The sequence below is a fragment of the Perissodus microlepis genome, chromosome 19 (genome assembly GCF_051167445.1).
Source record: "Perissodus microlepis isolate ML-2025 ecotype Zambia chromosome 19, ASM5116744v1, whole genome shotgun sequence".
NCBI lineage: Eukaryota > Metazoa > Chordata > Actinopteri > Cichliformes > Cichlidae > Perissodus > Perissodus microlepis.
In genome coordinates, this window is record NC_140479.1 from 23,275,132 (window position 1) to 23,292,687 (window position 17,556).

The window sequence follows — 17,556 nt, forward strand, 5'->3', positions numbered from 1 at the left end:
AAGGTAGCGTGACATAGAGCATAACACACCTGACAGCTTATCAGACCAGAAAAAAAATCAACTGCACTGTAAACCCCCCCCCCAAAAAAAAATCGTAATAATTGGTCGATCAAATATTATTCAACTTTATTCAACTTCGGTGGCAATTTTTCGCTAAAACTGCATGCCAAATAAGTGCTCAGCTAGCGCTATTAGTAAAAATCCGATATGCTAGGAAAATAAATGTTAATCTGAAGTGAATTACAATTAAATATAATTTTGTTAGCGTTTAAATTAAAATAGTTAAGGTGTTTTTATTATCGCCCCACTGTTAGAGACCGGGGGTTTGGCGCCCTCTGGAGGTGACTGCGTAATATCGTTCTACTCTTTTGACCCGGAAATAGATTTCACTTCTCTCGGTCACACGTGTGGAAGGTAAGCAAAGTCTGAAAATAACATCTGCGACGGCTTATTAGATGTAGATCGGCTGCAGTAACGATTGATTAGACGTTAAACGCATATTTTTGATCGGTATTTGTAAATAGATTCTAAGAATATTAACTGGGAAGTATCAGTGAAACAATCGAAAGATTTTAATGTTGACACAAGTCTGTGACGTGTCTGCGTTCATTTTGGGGGATTAAAACCCTTTTGTTTCACACAGTACCAACTGGTTATCATGGGGAAGTCCAAACAAACCCGAAACCACAACAATGGCAAGAAGAAGAACATTGCAAAGACCTGGAAGACAAAGCGCAGGACCAAAGACCTGGATCAGATCCACTCAGACATGAAGCCTGACACAGCTGCTAAACTGCTGCATCAGGAGGTTGACTACGATGTAACCGGATGTGCACAACACTACTGCTTACACTGCGCGTAGGTATTTCTCTGTTTACTGTAACAGTCCATCTGTTAACTGACTTTGCTTGATATATATGCTGCTTACTAAACTCTTAGTCTTCATCAGCATTTCCTTTAGTAAGATATTTAATATTTCACCTTAAGTTCTGCCGAACGTTTCCCATTGGGGTTGGAAAAGAAGTAAATCTTCCCATATGAAAAGCTGGAATGGAGAAATATCTGTACTGTCCAAGTCTGAGGCCACAGGTTTCAGCTGGAAAAGGGTGGCGTACCCAATTAGGGCTGCCACGATTAGTCGACTAGTCACGATTACGTCGACTATCAAAATCATCGACGATTGATTTAATAGTCGACGCGTCGTTTGAAGCTTTGTAAGATCACAAAAGATGCAGGAATAAGTAGTAGGATTTAAGAGTGTAATAACGGACTGAAACAGAAGATGGCAGCACTGCATGTACAAGGATGCCAGCTGCCGTTAAACCCCGAAGAAGAAGAAGCTGTGTCCCAGAATTCATAGCGCAGCCCAGCTCAGTTTCCAACAATGGCGGCAGCTAGTTAGTTTTAATATTACTCTTATTATTCTTTCTGGGTCACAAAATAAACGTTTAACATATTTTTAGGCGAGAATGTAGCTGTGTAAACCTCAAATATCTGCTCAGTTTATCAAGACACCACATATTTTCAAAAGCGCTCCGACGTTTTCGGTGACGTCTGTTACCCACTAGCTCGATAGCTAGCCGGGGGCACGGCTCACCAGAGCCCGTGAGAACACCGGACTCCCGGCAAATAGTTTTCAAACCCACCGCTGTCTTTCTCAGGTTAAATATATATAAGTCACTTAGATAACTTCAAAATGTTATTGTTTGGCTTTTTTTTTGTATTTTATTTGTTCCTGAGTAAATCGGTTTGGCTGAGATTAAAGTTATAGTTTTTACACAGCTGAATTGAAGTCAAGCCGACAACTGATTATCAGAAGTGTGAGATGCTCGAGAATATACTCCGGTGTCCCGTTATATTTTAGATAGCAAGGAGTTTATTAAACTTCACCGAAACAATCTGCAAATTTCATTAAAACTTAATAAACTATCATCTTGTCTTTATTTTTAGTTAGCACATACCATAAACACTTAAAGCTGTAAGCTAATGATAGTTATATAAGAGCAGATGCCGCTGGTGCAATAAGCTGTACGCTGTACGTCCAATGGATGCATGATTTGATTAGTCGACTAATCGCAAAAATAATCGGTGACTAGTCGACTATCAAAATAATCGTTTGTGGCAGCCCTATACCCAATGATGAATGATTAGAGCAAATTTCAGTCCTAATCCAGGGTTCCAGACCCTCATGGCTTCCTTAAAATGAAATACCCTCTTCTTATACTCTCTCATGCTGTGAGCTGTTCATCTGTTAAATTTTTAAGAAATATAGATTTTTTTTTTTTAATGTGATGGCTCTTCGTGTTTTGCAGGAGATATTTTGTGGATATGAGATCCTTGAAAGAGCACTTCAAAACTAAAGTGCATAAAAAACGGTAAGCGGACCACTCTACAGTCACATATTTGGACTTACAGCTCGTAATCCTATCCATGTAAGTTTCATGGCTTACCTCCTTTTTTCCCCATCCAGACTGAAACAGCTCAGAGAAGAGCCCTACACCCAGGAAGAGGCAGAGAGAGCAGCAGGCATGGGCTCATACATCCCTCCAAAAGTTGTTGAAGTGAAGACCCAACCATTAGAGGAGGACATGGAATGAAAGCCTCTGACATTAATCCACGGACTGATTAACTCATAAAAGAGGCATTAGCAGTTAATGCTTGCAGTTAATGTTGTCACAAACTTTATTAGCAAAGCTGAAAATGCCTTTTGTGACAGATGTTTGTTTTTCAGCCAGCTGTGAGAAACGTGGTTGTTAATCTTCCATCACCAAGTTCAGAAGGCTTCTCCTTACAATCAGATGCATTGTCTTCCTATGTAAATACAAAGGATGGTGGAATGTTTTCTACAATAATAAATTTTGTGGAGTTGATTAAGTCACATTACATGTGTGGAGTACAGCAGTGCAGTTAGAGCTGTACCTGAACTTACCAGACAAAGAAATAGAATAAAACATGCATTTCTGTACACAAAGTAATATTTATTTTTCACTCTAGTTGTTCATTTAAAATACTGGACAGTTAACTAAGTTTGACTATTGATAGAAAATGTAATTCTGCTGTGTACTATATACCTTATTTTGTAACTGCTTCAAATGGAGGGAATTGGAGATGTGCATAGTGATTCAGATGTCTGCAACCAGGCTAACTTATACCTCGTTAAACTTCTAAATGTTCTTAATTAAACAATTTTGAGACAACACTGCACAGAGATCATATCATCATGTCTCATTTTACAGGTCACAAGGATCGGGAATGACACAGTTGGAGTGCTTGTGCTTTAGTTGGAGGCACTGGGTTTCACACGTAGTCCCCTATTTTCAGTGGTGTAGTAACTGAGCAAACTATCATAATTTTAAATATCAGGATTATTTTTAATGCTTCAGTGGAAATTCTTGGCACTCCATGAGCGTTACCAGTGCTGTAGCCACCTTCGGCTGTTTGTTTGTGTCTCTTCATTCAGTTTTGAATTTAATTACCAAAAAGCTAATCTGTTAGGTTGAAATCAGGTGACGGATTGAAAAATATCCCATATGTTTGTCTTGAGAAACACTTGGGTTGCTTTTGAAGTATGCCTTGAGTAAGATTCCGTTTACTGTGAACCTGTGAAGCTTTGTCTGATCAGTTTTGCAGTATTTGGCTGAATCTGAGCGGACAGTATCAAATCAAATCAATTTATTTATATAGCACTTTTCACAGGATAAAACCCACAAAGTGCTTCACAGTAATATAAAAAAGAAATACATAAAATACATTAATAATAAAACACACAGCACAAATCTAATTAAAAGCCAAGCTAAATAAATGAGTCTTAAGCTGCTTTTTAAAAGAATAAATACAATCAAAGCAACGTAATGATGGAGGGAGAGCATTCCACAACCTGGGGGCCACCGCTCTAAAAGATCTATCACCTCTGGTTTTAAAATATGTTCGAGGGACTACCAACAGCCTTTGATTAGAAGATCTCAGGCTGCGAGAGGGAGCGTGGGGTTCTAAAAGATCAGAAATGTAAGCAGGGGCATCACAATTCAAAGTTTTAAAAGTCAGTACTAAGATTTTAAAATGAATTCTGAAATGTACTGGAAGCCAGTGTAATGAACGTAACACTGGTGTAATGTGTTCTCTTTTTCGTGTCTTAGTTAAAAGCCTTGCAGCAGCATTCTGGACTAACTGGAGACGCTCAAGATTCCTTTTGCTCAGACAAAGAAAAAGGCTGTTACAATAATCTAAGCGAGAAGAAATAAAAGCATGAATAAACATTTCTAACTCAGATTTAGACAGCAAAGTTCGCAGTTTGGAGATGTTTCTTAGCTGAAAAAGGCAGTTCCTAATTAACTGGCGAGAGTGTTGTTCTTGGGACATGGCAGAATCAAACATCACACCAAGGTACCTGAGGCTCAGGTGAACAGATGAGCCAAGAGAACCAAGATGCTGTTTGATTAGAGATATCTGGTTGTCGGGGGCAATAATTAATGTTAGTATAGCCTTGTACACTTCACAATTCATTCTGCTACTTCTATCAGCAGACACTTCCACTGTCAGCCATACATGCCCATGCTGAAATGTTGTCTCTACCATGTTTGAAAAATAATGTGGTTTAGTGTAGATCTTTCTCCATACTTTTATCTCACTGGTTTCATCTTTCCGACAATTCTTTTCCTTTGCAGCCTAATCTGGTCTTCCTGTTCTTGAGTGTAACCAGTGGGTTTCACTTAATTGTAAATCCTGTATTCATGAAGTCATCTTTTGACTGTAGACTTTCATAATGATATTCCTTCCTCCTCAACAGTGCTCTTGACTTAAATGTTGTGAAGGGGATTCTGAAGCAAGGCAGTAACTGTGATCTTCCGCTGTATTTGTCTTGTGTGGTTTTTCAGGCATTTTGCGTTCCTGAGCTGGTCAGGGCATTTTTTCCCCTGCAGAACTGTACCAGGTTGGTCAACCCTAAAGTTTTTGCTCCCACTCTGATAGGTTTGTTCTGGCTTTTCAGCCTAATCATAGCCTCCCTGATAATTTCTCTGGGCCTCATATCGAGAATTCCAGTGACCAGCTACCAAATGCAAGTTGAAAATTTGGAATAAACTGCAGGTCTTTTATTAATTTTTTAATGGAATAATCAGGTCAATCAGGTGTCCAATAATTGTATAAAGTTGGTTATAATTGTTAAGCATTTAATGCAATACTTTTGTTCAATCCCTCACATGAAAGCTGAACGCTTGCATTTTAAGCACAGAAAGACAACAGAACAACCACAAAATAAAGTTCCAGAGAAAGAATACTGGAATATACCGTTGTAAGGTTCTTGGCCATTCAGGAGTAATGGACACACAGAGAGACAAGTAGCTCTTTAGTCCTCCTTTGGGCTCCAGATGCGAGAGTCAGAGTTTAGCATCAGAATAAGAATACTTTAATAAACCCTAAGGAAACTATGTGGTTTACATCTGCTCCAAGACAATAATAGTAACAGACTGAACTAATTGAATAATACAATATATTACAAACTTTTAAAAGTATTAGAATTAGCTCATTTATACATATCAAAAATGTTACAGAGGTGAAATATATATGATTGACATTTTACTCTAACCTGTACAACTTTGTCTTTGTTATTTTACTGTAGAGGATGTGCAAAAGGGTGTAACTATAGCAGTGTGTACTGTGCATTAGATGGAGGAGTTGTACAAAGAGACAGGTACAGGCAGGAATGATTTCCTGTGTCATTCAGTGGTGCATTTGGGTAATCTCAGTCTCTCACTGAACGTGCTCCTGTAACTGGCCAGCAGCTCATGGAGTGTGTGCAGAGGTATTTTCCAGCATTGTCCTTATCTTGGACAACATCCGCTTCTCCAACACCACCCTAAGGGAGTCCAGCTCCGTCTCCACAACATTACTGGCCTTGTGGATCAGTTTACTGAGCCTGTTGGTATCTGCAACCTTCAACCTGCTGCCCCAGCATGCAACAGCGTAGAGGAGGGCATTGGCCACAACAGACTTGTAAAACTCCTGCGCGACAGATATTGAAAGACCTCAGCTGCTTCAGAAAATGGAGACAACTCTGGACCTTCCTGTAGAGTCCAGTGGTGTTTTAACCCAGTCCAGTTTATTATCTATGAGTACACCAAGGTATGGTGTACACATAGATGATGAGCTGGAGATGATTCTGCTCACACCACGTGACAAAGGAGTCAACCACAGCCTGGTACTCCATCTCATCACCCTCACTGATGCATCCAACCACTGCAGAATCATCAGAAAACTTCTGAAGATGGCAGATCTCTGTGCAGTGGCTGAAGTCTGTAATATAGATGGTGAAGAGGAAGGGGAGGACGGTCCCTTGTGGTGCTCCTGTGTTGCTTATCACCTTGTTAGACACACAATGTTAAAGACGCACATATTGTGGTCTTCCTGTAAGGTAATCAACAATCAAGGACACAAGAGATGCATCCACCTGCATCACTGTCAGCTTATCACCCAGAAGGGTTGGCCTGATGGTATTGAATGAACTGGAAAAGTTAAAAAACATGACCCTCACAGGGCTCACCGGCTGGCCCAGATGGGCGTAGACAAGAATGAGCAGTTAGATGATGGCGCCCTCAGCTCCGAGGTGGGGCTGGCAAGAAAACTCAAGGGGATTCTGATGTGGCCTGACTATAGGTCGGGGCTGGGCAAGGATAAGTCTTTCCAGGGTCTTCACAACGTCCCACAGGCCTGTAATCCTGTGGCACTGAATTCATATTGCACTAAAATGTTGAGGATTCTGTGTGAGATAAGGCTACTTTAGTGCCTTTTGTTTGGGGGAGTAACCTTTAAATGTGCCTATTGTACATCAATAATAAATACATTTACATTTATAAACCCATGGATTTTTGTAACTCATATGCCACCTTTTGAGGTGAGGAGGTGTCCATAGATCAGCTATAGGTTCAAACCCCAGCTCTGCTGAGCTTCCATTCCAACAGGACCCTTATCCCCGCAATGTATATATTACAAAGCAGCAGATAAATAAATACAAACTGTTAATGCATTTAAGATAACCCAATTAATTAAGTGATACATGAATTGATTTTTCTGTTTAAAAATAAGAGCGGAGATTTTCACTTTAAGCAAAAAGCTTCTTACATCTTAGCACACGCTTATGACACAGCATCAAAGTAAAGGTTTGATAGTTTTAATGGAGTGTTTAATTCTATTGCAGACAAATCTAACCATTAAAGAGAATATAAAAAGAAACAAATGTTAAACCTCTGCTTCTAGATTAACTTACATAAAATAAAGGTAAGTAAAATCTAAATTTCGGAGAGAGCCATTTGGCAGATACATTTATAATTTAACTCATTATAAAACAGTTGCATTGTTCCTTGTGTGAACAATGCAACCCTACGTCTTTAAATACAGCTACTGCCCCATTGTACCCAGTAGAAAGATTGTAAAGTTATACTTCCGGTTATTACTTTCAAAATAAATCGTAGCGCTTAGCTTAGTTTAATTGAGTTTTTCTTTTTTTGCCAGTAACCAACAACGATTTTGGCATTTTGCTAAAAAATATATTTGAATTCAAAACAAGTTGATCATAATATCAACTTACAACAATTGCTACATTACGACACTCTCGCGCTTTTATTTTGAACGCCAAAACACTATACATCCGCTTTACCGTGCCAATTACATGCTAGCTTGACACCTTAACTGCATCCATATGGCTCGAGATTGGATGTGGGAAATAAGAAATCTGTGCTGCTAGCTAACATTGCACAGCTGTTGCCAGCGGGGGTAACGGCCAGAGAAGAAGCGAGATCCTCTCCTGCGGGACAGAAAAAGTCCCGCTAGACTCGTCGCACTTTTTAAATTAGCAAGTTTACACTGAAAGACGAACATGCCCTCGACTAAATAGCTGTGGTGGAGGTCGAGGATGGCCGCAGACGTAGATAAAAGAATCCCGGAGGAAGAGAAAAAGATTTCGCCGCAGAATGGGAAGCAGACCCCGGGCTCGAGATCCTGGATCTTCAGGGGGATGTGGACTTGGGTGGTCGTCTGTGCTGTTCCTCTGTTCGCTTTTGGGATAAAGTACTATCAAGATGCCCAGCTCCTCAAACGTCATGTGAGATCCAAATCTGTAATTATGTTATATCACAGTTTAACAGTGATCTCGACTTGGTGGGTCTAGCTGTGTTAATAGAAACTTTGCAGTGACCTTCTCGTCCTTTTGAGGACCCATGATTACATTAATATCAGCGCAGGGACATTTTGCTGTTATCTTGCAGTAGTTTTCTCTGTAACAGATGTGTTTCGATTATTTATTTAGCGGACACGCAGTCACCATAAAGCTCCACATCTGCAGTTTTTCCACCACCGTAGTGTTTTATTATAGGGGGTGGGTCTTTGTCACAGCTGCTAAAACTCACCCCTTTGTCCAAATCCACACTTGTTTGGTTACTGAGGGTCTCCAAGTTGTTCTTGCACCTCCCTCCCCCTCTTCCCTCCATTGTAAGGTCGCTGGTAGGCACGCGTCTGCTTCAGAAAGGGTGGTTTGACTGAAATGTATGCTAGGAATCTGCCTCCTCAGGGATGATCTTTATCCAGGCAGGATACTCAGTCATTTGGGATAATGTAGCACATTACTTTAAATGTGTCACACATCTGAGCGAATGTTTTTGTAGTTGTAATAATTTAAAATATTTGCATTTCATGTGATGGGGTCTTAATGTCCTAATATTTTTTATGCTGCATTAAAAAAAAGCATATGAAATGACCGTGAAGATCAGTCTAATGCATGTGTCCCTCCAATAGGAAGAGTGTGTTCGGACACTGGGTGCCGAGGGGCTTTTTCTCTTCTCCTCTTTAGACACCGACCACGACTTCTATCTCAGTCCGGAGGAGTTTAAACCTATTGCAGAGAAGCTCACAGGTGCATCATGTTACCTTTCTTTGTGCTTGTCACTTTTGTCCAATCATTTTCCTTCAGTGTCCTTTGTTACCTATCGTTGTGGTCACAAGCTTACATATACTCATGAGGCATGAATTTCAAAGTAGGGCTGCCACAAACGATTATTTTGATAGTCGACAAGTCACCGATTATTTTTGCGATTAGCCGACTAATCAGATCATGCATCCATTGGATGTAAAACGTACAGCTTATTGCACCAGCATGCATCTGCTCTTATATAACTATCATTAGCTTACAGCTTTAAGTGTGTAAAGTATGTGCTAACTAAAAATAAAGACAAGATGATAGTTTATTAAATTTTAATGAAATTTGCAGATTGTTTCGATGAAGTTTAATAAACTCCTTGCTATCTAAAATATAACAGGACACCGGAGTATATTCTCGAGCATCTCACACTTCTGTCTGTGAAGGTTCTCAGTCATCCAGGTCATCGTAGTCAAAGGAGCTTGCGAAGAAAAGCGTCTGGACTTCTTTAAGTTACTCGAAGACGTTTCACCTCTCATCCGAGAAGCTTCTTCAGTTCTAAGGTCAAATGGTGGAGAGTCCCAGATATAAACCTAGTGGGAGTATCCCCCCACAGAGGGACAAAAGGACCCCCTGATGATCCTCTAATCGCCTGAGCCAAGGTGTGCAACTGGGTGTGGGTCCCAATCAGCCAGAGTTTCGGGTGTGTTCATTGTGAAACCTGGCCCCACCTTATCATGCGAATTCCTGAGGTCAGATGGCCCAGGATGTGAGTGGGCGTTAAGGCGTCTGGGAAGGGATCTCAAAACTGGATTATAGATGGCAGAGAGTTGGTGTCGTAAACCCCCGCCTCTGTTCAAAGATGGTCGCTCACAGTGGACATAGATGGCTTCTTTCACTCCTCTTTCAAACCATCTGTCCTCTCTGTCCAAAATGTGAACATTGGCATCCTCGAAAGAGTGTCCTTTATCCTTAAGATGCAGATGGACTGCTGAGTCTTGTCCTGTGGAGGTGGCTCTTCTGTGTTGTGCCATGCGCTTGTGAAGTGGCTGTTTGGTCTCTCCAATGTAGAGGTCTGGGCATTCCTCGCTGCACTGTACAGCATACACCACATTGTTAAGTCTGTGTTTTGGCGTTTTGTCTTTCGGGTGAACCAGTTTTTGTCTGAGCGTGTTGCTGGGTCTGAAATGCACCGGGATGTCATGCTTGGAGAAAACTCTCCTAAGTTTTTCTGATACACCGGCTACATAGGGGATGACAATGTTGTTGCGTCTGTCCTTATTATCCTCCCTCGTTGGTGTCTGGTCTTCTTTTCTGTGCCTCTTTGCTGACTTTAAGAACGCCCATTTAGGATAGCCGCACGTTTTGAGTGCTCTCCACCATTTGACCTTAGAACTGAAGAAGCTTCTCGGATGAGAGGTGAAACGTCTTCAAGTAACTTAAAGAAGTCCAGACGCTTTTCTTCGCAAGCTCCTTTGACTCACACTTCTGATAATCAGTTGTCTGCTTGATGTTTATTCAGCTGTGTAAAAACCATAACTTTAATCTCAGCCAAACCAATTTACTCAGGAACAAATAAAATACAAAAAAAAGCCAAACAGTAAATTTTTAAGTTATCTAAGTGACTTGTATATATTTAACGTGAGTAGCGAAAACAGCGGTGGGTTTGAAAACGATTTGCCGGGAGTCCGGTGTTCTCACGGCTCTAGTGACCTTGCCCCCTGCTAGCTATCGAGCTAGTGGGTAACAGACGTCTCTGAAAACGTCGGAGCGCTTTTGAAAATATGTGGTGTCTTGATAAACTGAGCAGATATTTGAGGTTTACACAGCTACATTCTCCCCTGAAAAATATGTTAAACGTTTATTTTGTGACCCAGAAAGAATAATAAGAGTAATACTAAAACTAACTAGCTGCCGCCATTGTTGGAAACTGAGCTGGGCTGCGCTATGAATTCTGGGACAGAGCTTCTTCTTCTTCGGGGTTTAACGGCAGCTGGCATCCTTGTACATGCAGTGCTGCCATCTTCTGTTTCAGTCCGTTATTACACTCTTAAATCCTACTACTTATTCCTGCGTCTTTTGTGATCTTACAAAGCTTCAAACAACCCGTCGACTATTAAATCAGTCGTTGACGATTTTGATAGTCGACGTAATCGTGACTAGTCGACTAATCGTGGCAGCCCTATTTCAAAGTAATCAGATTTTACTGATTTGTTTGAATAGTTCTTTTTTTCAGGGTGGAATGATTGTGCAGCATACATCTTTAATGACTTAAAACAAGAACCGGGTGCACAAGTCTGAATTTATTTTGGACTTTCTCTAATCTACAGGGTCGAAACTATATATATAGGCTCATATATATGTATAAATCCCTACTAATATTTGGCTAAATGTCCCTTAGCAAGTTGCGCCTCAACCAGATGCTTTTGGTAGCCACTAACAAGCTTCTTTTATAATTCTGGCTGTATTTTTGACCACTCTTCTTAACAGAATTGGTAGAGTTAATTTAAACTGACTGGTTTTCTGGCACAGACACAGCTTTTAGCCACAGTCTTCTTGTCAAAAGGATTGAGGTCGGGGCTTTGGGAAGTCCAATCCAGAAACTTGAAGTATATGGAGGTAGTCCTCCTTCCTTATTATTCCATCCACTTTGTGCAATGTACCAGTACCACTGACAGCAAAATGGCCCCAGAGCATGATGCTGCCACCACCATGCTTAACAGCCAGTACAGTGGTCTTGGAATCTGTAGTTGTTTAGAAATGATGCCAATAGACCTTCTCAACTTGTGTACATTTACAAGTCTCCTTTGTAAAGCTCAACTTAGCTCCATCGTGTTGGTCAATCCAATGAGTGCTGTTACAAAAAATCTTTTTTGTGCTGTCAAAGAGAAACTACCAGCGGTAGTCAATTATGATCACTAAGGAGAAGTTAATGAGACTTGGCCTTCAAGGTTAAAGACATTACAGAACCTTTGGCACCACTTAGCTATAAAGCATGTCTACTTGTTCCATCCTCGAAAAAGAACAGTTCAAAGAAATAATTAAATGCCCCAAATCATCATGACATTCATGTATATGAGTGTATGTAGACTTGTGACCACAAATGTATAGCCTCACACTGACTCTGGTTTACTTACAGGGATTACAAACCCAGCGGATTTTGAGGAGGAAGCAATCCATGATCCCAACGGGGAGACTTTAACCTTGGAAGCCAAAATGCAGCCTCTCCTGCTTGACTCCATGACAAAAAGCAAAGATGGTTTCCTTGGAGTAAGACAATACCAAACTCTGCGTGCTTCCTTTATACTGCTGGTTTATTGTTCTCTTTCTCATCGCTGCTCTACAGCGTCTGCAGAGGACTGCTTTAATCAAAATCACAGCATAGAAAATCCCAGAAAGGGCTAAATTATAGCGTGTTGATGCAGTTATTGTTGATAAATGTGCTTGTACATTGTCTGACTGTCTTACTCAGCTCTTTGTGAATGCAGTTCATTCAAAAGGTGCAAGCAGCCTTGAATTGAATCCAGAATGAAACTGCTGAGAATTTGTAATGCTTGTGCTTTCCAAAATTACCTTCCTCCATCTCTTTCAGGTTTCTCACAGCTCTCTGAGCGGGCTGCGGTCTTGGAAGAGCCCAGCAGTGCCTTCTTCGTCCTTCTCTGCAAGCCAGTTTAGGGTGTTCTTGCCCCCGGAGAACAAGATAGAAGTCGGTGACACGTGGTGGGTGATCCCCAGCGAGCTCAACATTTTCACTGGATACCTGCCCAATAACCGTTATCACCCTCCCACACCAAGGGGCAGAGAGGTAGCCTAAAAATCCATCTCTGTTTGGCCTATGGTTAGATTGTAACTTGCGATTATTGCACTGTATAGTGGCTTATGGTTCTTTGGCTCTTGGTGCAGGTCCTCATCCACTCCTTGTTGAGCATGTTCCACCCTCGGCCCTTCATCAAAACCCGCTTTGCTCCGCAGGGCGCAGTCGCCTGCATCCGAGCCAGCAATGACTTCTATTACGACATTGTCTTCAGGTGAGGAGGGAGTAAGGAGGATGGCGGTGTTTTTTAATACGTTTGAACTATTAAACTGCAAAATATGTGTATTATGCATTAGTGCTGATTGATGTCTAAAGCACACAGTGAACATGACATTTATTACGAGTCACTGTGTTCATTTTATTATTCTGTCAAAGGTTTTACAGGAATTCTGTGTGGATGAATTCCACTTTTAGTTAGTAAGGAAGCAAAAGATGGAATTATTTGTTTTTATGCTCATTCATGACTTTTTAGTTTCCAGCTTTAGTTCCATATGACAGTCACAAACCATAGACAGAGTGAGCCTGGTTCTGCCGGAGGTTTCTTCCTGTTAAAAGGGATTTTTTTCCAAGTGCTTTGTCACAGTGAGTGGGCTGATTGTTGGGGTTTTCTCTTTATTATTGTAGGGTCTTTACCTTGCAATATAAAGCGCCTCGAGGTGACTGTTGTGGTGATTTGGTGCTATATAAATACAATTGAATTGAAAAAGCACTCTAATTGTAAATATTTAAAGCAGAAGTTTCCAACTCGCTCAAAGGCCATGTTGGAAAATGAGAAAAACACGTATGTTGATGTGCTTTAAATAAATATGTAGACTGCCCTACAATCAACTCACAAGAACCCGTTTCACAAGCCTGAATGTGACAACTAGTGGCAGCTTTTATAAGACAAAATTCAATCGGACAAAACACAATAATGAAGATTTACTACTTGTGATCTTGCATGTATTTCTACAAATCTCACAGAGCCTGTTTCAGGGGCCTGAAAGCAATAACTCAGTACTCATGTGGGAGATTTCAATTAAAAGAAAAACAGTTAGTAGTTATAGTAGTTAAAATTCTTTGACAGTAGCCTTTATCTCATTGCAGATGGTTGTACAGACCATTCCTTACACTTGGTAAATAAAAAATCAGTCTCCCGCCTCTCGCAAAATTGTCTGCCTCCAGCATCAACTGGCCTTTTCTGTTACTCTGAGCGTAGTAGCTTGCAGGTGCAGTGGAAGGGCACCCTTTTGTTTAACTTGCTGTGTGTGTGAGGTGCATGTTGCTATGGGGACCATTCCCAGAAATCGGCTGGCCAAAATGTACTGAAAACCTAAAGTGATATGTGGGTAGGATTCAGTTAATTCTTGAGTTTGACACCTGTGGTTTGAAGTCTTTGTGATGCTGCTGTAGTAAAATGAAGCCTCTGACAGCTTTGTGAAGGTCGGAAATCAAAACACCGTGCAAATGTTATGACCTGACTCCCTGGTTAGTTCTTGTAGGGATTTCCGACAGAGACTTACGTGCTCTCAATTTTTACTCCTTCTGTTCACCCCTGCAGGATTCATGCAGAATTCCAGCTCAACGATATTCCAGATTTTCCCTTCTGGTTCACACCAGGCCAGTTCACTGGCAACATTGTCCTCTCTAAAGATGCCTCTCACGTCCGCCTCTTCCACCTTTATGTCCCCAATAACAGGTAAATCCCTCTCACACACACACACAAACTGTCACACGTGTTCATATACTCCCCTATCGATAGATCGTTGTGAAGTTTGGGTGCCACCTGTGCTGTGTTACAGGTCTCTGAATGTAGACATGGAGTGGCTCTACGGAGCCAGTGAGAGCAGCAATATGGAGGTGGACATTGGTTACCTGCCACAGGTATGGCTGTTTATCTCAACACTAACTGTTCTGGCTGACTGTCCTAACTTAGTCTTTAAGTTAAGTCACATCTATTTGATTTCCAGTCAATCAAACAGTATTAATGTCACGGTAACTGCCTGTTTTGACTTTAATTTAAAATACATATGGATTAAATACTTATGAATCTGTTCATTTACTCAGACATGTGTGGAATTTCACAGAATGTAAAAGATGATCCTCAGAAAAGACACACAAGAGTGTCTGATGTAAAGCGTGTGTAATATTTCTAACGAGAACTTGCGTTTGCAGTTAGAGCTCCAGTCGGCGGGCCCGTCCACTCCCTCCGTCATCACTGACGAGCAGGGTAATATCATTGATCGGCGTGACAGCAGCAATGAGCCCATCCAGTTTGTCTTTGAGGAAATCCACTGGACCTCAGAGATCAGTCAGGAGGAAGCTACTCGCCGCATGGAGGTCACCTTCTATCCCTTTAAGAAGGTAATTCTCTATGTTCGAATAAGTTGGTGATTGTGTTATTGCACACAGTGTCGGTGTAACACTGTGCTCCTTCCCAGGTGTCCTACCTGCCTTTTTCAGAGGCTTTCGATCGAGCCCAAGCAGAGAAAAAGCTGGTGCACTCTATTCTGCTGTGGGGAGCTTTAGATGACCAGTCATGCTGAGGTGAGATAATGTCATGCTTCAAAAGTGCATCACAGTCATTAAATTTAAGCTGCTAGCTTTCTAAAGGCATACCATTACCAATTAAATATTACTGTAAAGTGCACTTAAGCCCATTTTTCTGAAATGGCAGGTAAATACAGGTGTTACTAATGATGTACTAATTATGTTAATGAAGGATCTGTGCCAGTTATTCATGAGATTATTATTACCTGTGCTGGTTAATTATAATTCATTCAGTCTGCCAACCATTACACCTATTTGGAGTTCTACCTTTTTCCTAATATGTTCACCGTATCCTTGTCTCCTCCCCACGCTTTTATAGGTTCGGGGCGAACTCTCCGGGAGACAGTCCTGGAAAGTTCGCCCGTCCTCGCCCTCCTCAACCAGAGCTTTATAAGCAGCTGGTCTCTGGTCAAAGAGCTGGAGAACCTGCAGGTAAGCAGCTATAGTGGTGAAAAATCCAGAAAGTTGTGTAATTACTGAAAAATGTGCTTATCCTCTTACTTTAAGTACAGCTGTGTTTCCACTTAATAAATATCCTGTTTCCTCTTTTCCCAGGCTGATGAGCAAAACCCTGCGTTGAGTGAAAAGGCTCGCTTACACCTTGAAAAGTACAGTTTTCCTGTGGAGATGATGGTGGCTCTGCCCAATGGAACCATTGTAAATATTATTTTTCATAGAATTAAATCATAGGCAAAAGCACACTGTTGGGAATATTAGGATAATAAATGTTGGCTATCTGCATTCTCCATGTTGCATTAGCAGTGAAACAACACAGTCAACTGTGAGGCTGATGACAATGAAACAATAAAAATGAAATACGGTAACATTAGCTGAAGTGGATGCATCATATCCCCGTAAGTGCCCACTGACTAGCCGAGCATAATAAAACTGGCACAAGATATGGAAGACTCTGCCAAAATAAAAAGTACTACATACAAAGTTATTTAGTTTTATTAGCAGCTATTGCAGAAAGTGTTGTGAAAGTCTTACTTTAAAAAATTGCCATATTAACCCTGGCTTGACCAAGTATAGACGCGAAGAAGAAAGAAGCCTCTAAAGCCTTTTATCCTCTTTTATGTGGTTTCAGGTTCATCACATCAATGCCAACTTCTTCTTAGATCAAACTGCCATGAAACCCGAGGAGGAAGAAGCAACTTTCAGCTTCTCCGGCGGCTTCGAAGATCCCTCCACATCCACTTATATCAGCTTCCTGAAAGAGGGCTTGGAGAAAGCCAAGGAGTACCTGGCATAGTAATGTGTTTGAGCTTAACCAGACTGGGCAAATGATCCAAGATTAGGAAAACCTACCAAGCATCTGGTGGCGTTCCTCTTCTGTGTGTGTTGGCAGCTGGAAACATTTTTGCCTTCTGTACTCTTTGCTACTATTTATTTGGACGACTCTCTCGGTTAAAAAAAAAAAAGTTTTATATAGTATTTGTATTGTGACAAGTCCAAAGGCCTTCCACGCTGAGCAGGAACAAATACAGTATGTCACACATTTAGACTTGCTCTTTGTCCTTGTAGCTGCTGAATAACATAGCTATAAGATATAGATGGAGGCCTACCAAGTCCCAGATTAGTGTCAGTACCATTCTTTAGTGCATTACATCCAGTATAGTATTCAGTATTTCTTCTTTTATGTAGTGGTGTTGCATGTGCAGTATTTATTGATTGACTGAGCTTCTCTGCTGAGCGTACCCAGAGACGGAGCTGCTGGTGTTGTTTCCTCCAGCTGTGTTTCTGCAGTTAGTGAAGGCTTTGCCTGAAAGCTCTCCCCGAGCTGGGTAACGCCTGATGTTCTTGTTGAGGCTGCTGGAGGGAAACACCCTTCTCTGACTCAGGGGACAAAGGCAGCAAGAGGAACTTAGAAACTGGATTGCAGAACGTAAAATGAATGAATCAGACGTTTTCCCATATAGCTTGTGTTTAAAACCAAATGTTACAATCTATTCACAGAACGATATGACCACACCAAAGAACTTCTCTTTTACTGTGTAAGCAGATGAATTTGTTAGGCTGCTTTCCTATTATGGCTCATATCTGTGTAAATCAGGGTGAAAAACAGTTGGATTGTTTCTTTAGTGAGGAGCAAATAATTTCTCTGTCTCTCTTCCCATCGTATAAACAGAACAGTTGGCATCTTCAAGTCCTAATTTCAGAACAGAAGAGCCCAATGATCTCACACACACACACACACACACACACACACACACACACACACACACACACACACACACACACACACACACACACACACACACACACACACACACACACACACACACACGAAATATCTTGCTGCTTGGAG

General features: G+C 41.1%; 2 protein-coding genes across 2 annotated transcripts; both read left to right on the forward strand.

Moving 5' to 3' along the window:
* Positions 1-317: 317 nt before the first annotated feature.
* znf593 (zinc finger protein 593) lies at positions 318-3,202 on the forward strand. The gene is made up of 4 exons (XM_084915668.1): positions 318-414; positions 644-858; positions 2,313-2,375; positions 2,471-3,202. Exons 2-4 carry the CDS (start codon positions 659-661, stop codon positions 2,595-2,597), a joined length of 390 nt encoding a protein of 129 aa, XP_084771794.1. The 5' UTR covers positions 318-414; positions 644-658; the 3' UTR covers positions 2,598-3,202.
* A 4,462-nt stretch (positions 3,203-7,664) lies between these two features.
* On the forward strand, positions 7,665-17,512 carry selenon (selenoprotein N). The gene is made up of 12 exons (XM_084914432.1): positions 7,665-8,095; positions 8,785-8,902; positions 12,045-12,175; positions 12,498-12,710; positions 12,809-12,933; positions 14,260-14,397; positions 14,501-14,582; positions 14,874-15,062; positions 15,140-15,245; positions 15,568-15,680; positions 15,804-15,905; positions 16,336-17,512. The coding sequence occupies exons 1-12, from the start codon at positions 7,907-7,909 to the stop codon at positions 16,498-16,500; spliced, it is 1,671 nt and encodes a 556-aa protein (XP_084770558.1). The 5' UTR covers positions 7,665-7,906; the 3' UTR covers positions 16,501-17,512.
* The last annotated feature ends 44 nt before the right edge of the window (positions 17,513-17,556 follow it).